Source organism: Lygodium microphyllum, chromosome 28 (genome assembly GCF_053477565.2).
Source record: "Lygodium microphyllum isolate KBCC chromosome 28, Lygodium_microphyllum_v1.1.10, whole genome shotgun sequence".
NCBI lineage: Eukaryota > Viridiplantae > Streptophyta > Polypodiopsida > Schizaeales > Lygodiaceae > Lygodium > Lygodium microphyllum.
This window is the reverse complement of record NC_141162.1, coordinates 28,236,852-28,243,896: the sequence shown is the minus strand read 5'-3', so window position 1 is coordinate 28,243,896 and position 7,045 is coordinate 28,236,852. Positions and strand designations below refer to the sequence as shown.

Genomic DNA, 7,045 nt, shown 5'->3' with positions numbered 1-7,045 from the left:
TTCCTTACCCTCGATGGACCTCCTTAGTTCATAAAAAAACCCACGTCTCACATCTCAAGTGGCATAAACTTTGAGATGAGTGTTTGTAAGCACTAATGTTTCATTTTACAATTATGTTGCTAGCTGGATATTGACTCAATCTGGTTTTTTATCAAAAAATTAAAGCTATCAAGTGCTTTATGACATTTATCTCTTCTTGCTTGGTTGTAAGGCTATGTGTACAACTATAAACACATAGACCATATCCCAATATTAATCTGTTGGTACATCAGAGATATGAGTGTTATTATACTCTCCTTTGATTCATCCAAGAGCATAGAGTTCATCGATAAGCCATGCTCCACCAAGAACTCCTGAAATAGGCCACATTATCAGGAAGAGCCTAAAGTCCAGTTAAAGCTCACCTCGTTGAAACCCAGGAAAATAGTAAAGCTTTAATCAAGAATTGTTCAAAGAACAGGACCTCCTAAATCCTATCTTGAGATATTGCATATGTATGATTTCCAACCATTTTCAACTCTACAACTTTAAAGGTGGCTATCAGTTCTACTATTTGGTTGTACTACTTGCCCACCTATAAAGGACTAGACACTACCATTGCTTAAGGCAATAGGTAAAACCTTCCTATAATGGCCATGGCCAATGCAGATGTAAGGCCTCAAATTTTCAAGCTCAATGGGAATGATTTCCATCCTTGGCAAGTCCTGGCAAAATACAAAATGATGGAAAGAGGCTATTGGCCCTTCATAAAAGGGACCAAAGTTATTGACCCATCCAATCCCCTTGATGTAGAAGATGATGAAAGGGCTCAGGCCATCATCATGCTTCATTTAGATGAATCTTTAATTCATCATATTGACCAACTCTGGGATGAGCTTGAAAGGCTCTACGGTGCTACAAGAAAGAACTCCAAGATATTTCTCAAGATTGAGTTTTTCAGCTTGTAATACAAACAGGGCGAAGATCTAAGCAAGTTTATTTCACATATGAAGGGGCTTATGGCACAGCTTGCCTCCGTTCAAGCACCCATCCATGATGAAGATGCCATTGCCATCCTTCTAAAGTCTATGAAGAAGGTTTTTCCAACCCTTGTGACTACCCTAACTAATATCCCGAACCCAATCTTGGCAAGTGCCATCCAGTCTTGCCTGGATGAAGAGAAGATAACCATACTGAAGGAACTTCAGTAGCCACTTCCCGTGAGCAAGTGTTAGTCCATACTGCTTCTACTAAATGCTCCTTCTATCATAGAAAAGGGCACATTGTAAGCAATTGCTGGAAGAAATACCATGACAAAATGAAGTGCAACAAATGCAAAAAGACTGGGCATATCACCAGTAAGTGTCCCAATGTTCCACAAGTATCCAAGGAATTGGAGGCCAACTTTGTCTCTCCCAACCCACAAATGACAGACTCTTTTGAGTCTTGTAGCATCCTCTACCTATGAATATCCTTGTAGCCTGCTTTATAAAGGCATCCCATTTGATTGAGGGGGGGGAACTCTAACATGTCTTGTGATGCAATGCCACCTTGGCATTGAGGGGGGTGTTACAATATAGGCATGGGAATTCACCCTAAGCAAGGGTCTATAAGGGCAGATGGATGTGAATGGCCTTAAGGGGCAGGGGAAACCCTAACCCTAGCTTGGCAGAGGCTATATAAATAGCCTATGGGTCACTATCAAGTGTGAGATAAAGTGTACCCAAGTTGTACTCTAAGCAACTTAGTAAGTAAGATTTTGTTCTTGTACTTTGAGTTCTCATCTCCGTCTTGTGAACATTCTTCTTGCTGCAAACTCAGTTTTTCTACAAATGGCCTACTTTATCAAGTTAGAAAGAACACAAAGAAAGAAGAGAGTGAGATTAGCTAATGGCTTGAGACCTTCAGCCATCAACAGCATCAGAAGTGGCAATTCAATACTAATTTTAAGCTCCAATCCCAACGATCTATAGCAAGAAGACATCTAGTTTGGATTTAAACTAGTTGTAGCACATGCAAGACCTAATGCCATCCACACTGTTTGATGCACCATCTGGTCAAAGCGATAAGCCTTGTTTTTTAACTCGCTACTGTTTCAAGTTCTAGGATTGAGAGCCCCTCTATAGAGGAAGAAATGAAAGTCATCCTTGATTCCATGAAGCACAAGAAGTCCCCAAGGATAGAAGAACTCTTGCTATAGTCTTTCCAAAAAGTTTAGAACATGTGCTCTACAAATTTTGTAGGCATGCTTAATGCCACTAGGCAATCTAGTGTACTGCTTGAGGAATTAAGTATGAATTCAACAAGGCGATACTAGCAAAGATAGTTAACTAATCCCAATCGAGTGGTTGAAGGCCTCTCACAATGCTGATGTTCACATACAAAATCATGGTGAAATTGCTTGTGTCTCAAGAGTTGAAGAGCTCAAGTGTCAAAGTTGTCCATTCCAAGCAACATGGATTTATCCATGGTAGAAAAATCCATGACCCAATACTCAATCTAATTCTCACCATCGATCAAGCTTTGGCCATGCAAATATACTTTGTCCTTATCAATCTCCATTTGGACAAAGCCTATGGTCGTGTCTACTGGTCATTTGTTATTTCCATCTTCATAAAGATAATATCAAGCTTATTTAGCAATGTTATGGCCTGTTTATATTAATGGACTCTCTACTATCCCCTCCCCCTTGAGAGGATGATTTAGCAAGGGTGTGTGTGCCATTGTTCTTTGCTTTGGTGTGACTCACCCACTTCTTAGAAAGATCAACCAAAAAATCCATGAAGGTCCCTAATCAAAGACCTCTCGCTAGTAGCTAAAGGACATGAGTTTTCAGCTCCATTCTTTTCAGATGATAATGCAATTCTTCTCCAAAATGAAAAAGAGCCAATCAACTATTTTATGCAAATTTATGATGATGTTGCTTCTCCACCCCTCAAATCAATGTAAAAGAAAGTAAGCTACTTTTCCTAAGCTGGGAGGACCCTATTGAATGGTTGCTAAAGTACAAATTTCAACTAATACCTAAAAGGTAGATCATCCATTACTTGGGATGTCTGATCGGAGTTGGGATCTCCCTAAAGCAATAGTTCGACTAGTTTTGTAGCAAAATTCATGGCAAGGTTGTTCATTGGTAGGGTGCTCTTCTTCTCTTTCAAGGTGATTACAATTGTTTTAAGTCAATGTTGACTACCTCTCTCACTTTTGGAGGTTCAATCCTACCCTTCAATAAGTTGACATGGAGCAAAATTGAATGTCTCCTTAGATGCTTTATTTGGTCTTAAGATGGCAAGAGAAGTCCCACAAATTTGCTAGGATGCTATCATTGTTGATAAATGTGATGTAGGGCTTAGCCTGGAGTTGTTGTGGGGGGAAAGCTTCAAGACTCAATGCTAGATTGTTTGAGTGCGCCAGAAGATGCTCAATCTTGGTCTCTCCTCTTAAGAAAGATTTTCACCTCATGCCTTAGACCCTCCAATGGCACTTGTTTTTGGGAAACCTTATATTAGAGTGCAACTTCTTCAAGCTTTCTAATATGCTGATTTAAGCGCTCTTAGGCTTTTGGGTATGTTGATCACCATCAAATAGCCACCAAGTGGTTAATTAATTGATACATATATTATTTACCACATTCTGAGAGGCTCAACCCATATTGTTAAATGATATTGATGAACAATTGTGTCTATTAGAATATCAATGGCAATTCATGTTTGTGCATATCCACGTCTCTTGATCGAATTCAGCTATAATCCAATATTAAGAAACCTCATGATCCAAGAATGTCACATCGATCAAGGTATAAAATACATGGGATTGGGCAGTTTGAAGACGCGGTTGCCGACCGAGTAGCCAGTGAGGTCACTCCATGGATCCCCAATGTTGCCAACAATGGTGTAACCGAGCTTCTCTAGAGCCTGCCTTTTGAGGGACTTGTATGAGACGGCGGTCAAGTCACTCTCTTCAACTTGCCTAAACACAATTGCACAACCAAAAATCAATCAGACAAGGCCATTTCTGAGAAGCAACAGAAGTGTTAGAATGGAACCCAGCACCATGTCTGTTTCTGCACCTTAATTTTCACATCAAATATTGCAACATTAGAACAATTATATGGGGTTCCACAGTTATCTTGATAAACACTTGGACAGCATGCATCCTTAGCAGGTTTCCCATAGCCTATCTTCCCCCTGATGATCAATCATCTTGATTATCTTGATAAACATTTGGCCAAATTTAGGCTTCCTTGGCGGGTTTCCAGAGGTTTTGTTTCTCATTATGAAACTTCTTAGACTGATGATGGATTATTTGTTATCCCCCTTCTCTTCCTTACCCTTTCAACTGCTTCACAGGCATAACGTTCACCTATTTTACCTGAAGATCAGGCCTTCCCAGCCTTCGTAGCCTGCAGAGGTAAGGTTCAATACAGTGACATTGCGCTGGTCCTCCGATCTGCCTGTCAAGAAGAACACCAGGTAGCCCATGTCGCGCAGGTCGTTGAAGAGCTGAAGTGAGGCAGGAAGGGCAGGTGCTGCTGCTGTTTCCACCCATGCATTGACTGTGGTGCTGTTGTAGGCTTCAGCCCTGCATTGCAGTTGGCAAATTAGTCAAATAGAGAGGTCAACAAGTCCCACCTTGCATCGGAGAACAGTCAATGCTAGTCAGAAAAAGGTCAAAACAAGTCACACCTAAGTGTTTTCAGGTGATGTGGTTAGCCCAACCTGACAGTCAGCTAACCTATGTATTTTGGATGCAAACAGCTAACCAATGTATTTTGGATGCAAATAGATGTTTAATCATGCATCAGGTGATGTGGTTAGCCCAACCTTACAGTCAGCTAACCTATGTATTTTGGATGCAAACAGCTAACCGATGAATTTTGGATGCAAATAGATGTTTAATCATGCATCAGGTGACGTGGTTAGCCCAACCTTACAGTCAGCTAACCTATGTATTTTGGATGCAAACAGCTAACCAATGTATTTTGGATGCAAATAGATGTTTTATCATGCATTAGGGGATGTGGGGCGCAGGGTATTGAAACTCGCGCACCCAGATAACTCAACCTACACTCAAACCACTACACCATGACCCCATTCATGCACCCAGATAAGATCATCCACAAGGATAAGAAGCCGCAGAGCTGCTCAATTGTGGGTTCTGAACTAGAGATATCCGGGAACTCACACACCCTACTGCTCTTGTGAGTAAATTGTTTGTTTTTAGACTTCCACATGATAAGGTAAGAGAAACACCCCTTAGAAAATGGGGTAGCTAAGCTAGCTTAAAACCATAGAGACTGTGGAAACAAGGCCTACTACTGTGCTTAGGGACAGATCAAATCAAAGTGGATGTGTGTGTGTAAACAATGTGAAAATTCACAAGAACATGCTGTCCAGTGAAAGTTGGCATGTTACCATTACTGGGCTAAGGAAAACAACTATTGTCACCGGTAGAGAACCAGTTTCTGAGCACATGAGCTTCCTAAACAGGGTCAAATGAAGCATAATATGCTGACAAGCTTCAAGCATGGTAAGGCATTGTAACTAACTAACACAACCCTTTTCAGTGGTAGAAAACTAGTTTCTGACGACAAGATATGCATGTAGAGGCTCAATTGTGGTGTAGCATGCTGTCAAGCTCAACCATGGTGAGGCGTTGTGGCCTGATTTTGCTTCTGGTAGTGAATGGAGCACAGGAGGGTACATACACACAGAGATGAATACACGCACGCATGCATACATGGGCATACACATACATTCATGGATAAATACATACACGGATGTGCATACTCGCTCCCCACGACATACACAGATGCATGAATACATATATGCATGCATACATAGATACATACCCGAAGTTGTGGAGGGCATAATAGGGGAGGTTGGAGAGGCTGGTCTCGTCGATGTCGAACACCCAGATGTCAGCCGAACCAAGGGCGAAGGACGAGGAATTGGCGTAGTCTCGGGCGTACGCAAGGGCCTGGTCGACCGCCACCTGTGAGTCGTCCCAGTAACCGGCTCCGGTCATATAGGCGGCCACGTAATCCTCGCAAGTGCCAGGGACGACGCTCCACCCCCTTAGATTGTTCACCTCCACATTGAAGCGCCAGCTGTTGCAGAGGGACTGCCGGATGGGGCCACGTGGGCGCTCCCCATTGGGCGGCGGCAGACGCGAGCCGTAGCAGGAGGAGGAGAATAGGCAGGAGAAGAAGACTAGCCTAATTATCGCAGAGGAAGAGAAAGCAGAAGAAGGAAAAGCCGAGACAAAAGAAGCAGGTGAAGAAGAAAAAGCAGAAGCAGAAGAAGGAGAAGAAGACGATACTGCAGATCGAGTAGGATCAGCCATAGTCTCTCTCTCTCTCTCTCTCTGTGGATTTATTTAGCCTTGCTGCTCTCAGAGCTCTGGTTCCGGGCCAAACTGACACCGTAGCATTTCTAAGGCTTTTTTTTGTCACGTGATACATACTGTCTGTATGCCAGGTGAAGAGAGTACAACAGTCCATTCCAATTGCCTGTCTCGTCTTAAGTGAATACAAGTGAAACTCTTGTCATAATAATCATTGTTCTTCTCTTAAATTTCCTGAAAATATCAGAAACCTTGGAACGATAAATTTAAGAGGTAAACTACAGCATGAAAATGTGAAAAACCTTTGAATGAGAAATTTAAGAGGTAAAACACCTATATTTTGATGCTTTCTATACTATAATTATTTAGATTTTGAAGGCTCTCTCACCTCTTCATCTTAGTTTTAGAGGTAGATTTCAAAAATTACACTTCAATTTCTTTTGAGCACTGTATTGAAATTTCATGTTATTGGCCGATGGCCACGCCCTTGACCGTCCTTCATGTGATTGGGTCTTTGAAGTCCCTTTTTTACGTCAAGCTAACCAACATTTATTTGCAAAACATTAACCAAATTATGTGCTTCACGTGCAACAAACCATGCACTCCATGCTTAATGATGTATCTTTTCAGCTACTTGAAAATACGACACAAATTGTTGGAATTGTTTAAAAAGGGTCAAAGGTAGTTCCAAGTATGAATATAGTTTGCATATGACAATAGA

At 41.6% G+C, this 7,045-nt stretch overlaps 1 protein-coding gene across 1 annotated transcript; it reads right to left on the bottom strand.

Moving 5' to 3' along the window:
- Window positions 1–3,610: 3,610 nt before the first annotated feature.
- Window positions 3,611–6,450, bottom strand: LOC148011281 (acid phosphatase 1-like). Its single transcript, XM_087670881.1, has 3 exons — window positions 5,831–6,450; window positions 4,351–4,560; window positions 3,611–3,948 (listed from the first exon to the last, which is right to left on the bottom strand). The coding sequence occupies exons 1-3, from the start codon at window positions 6,322–6,324 to the stop codon at window positions 3,771–3,773; spliced, it is 882 nt and encodes a 293-aa protein (XP_087527007.1). The 5' UTR covers window positions 6,325–6,450; the 3' UTR covers window positions 3,611–3,770.
- Window positions 6,451–7,045: the final 595 nt, after the last annotated feature.

Coding starts and splice junctions, on each gene's coding strand:
- LOC148011281 (XM_087670881.1), bottom strand. CDS start 6,324: ATGGCTGATCCTACTCGATCTGCAGTATCGTCTTCTTCTCCTTCTTCT. Junction 4,561..5,830: donor TATGCCCTCCACAACTTCGG/GTATGTATCTAT, acceptor ACTGCAATGCAG/GGCTGAAGCCTACAACAGCA. Junction 3,949..4,350: donor TGGGAAGGCCTGATCTTCAG/GTAAAATAGGTG, acceptor AATTGTGTTTAG/GCAAGTTGAAGAGAGTGACT.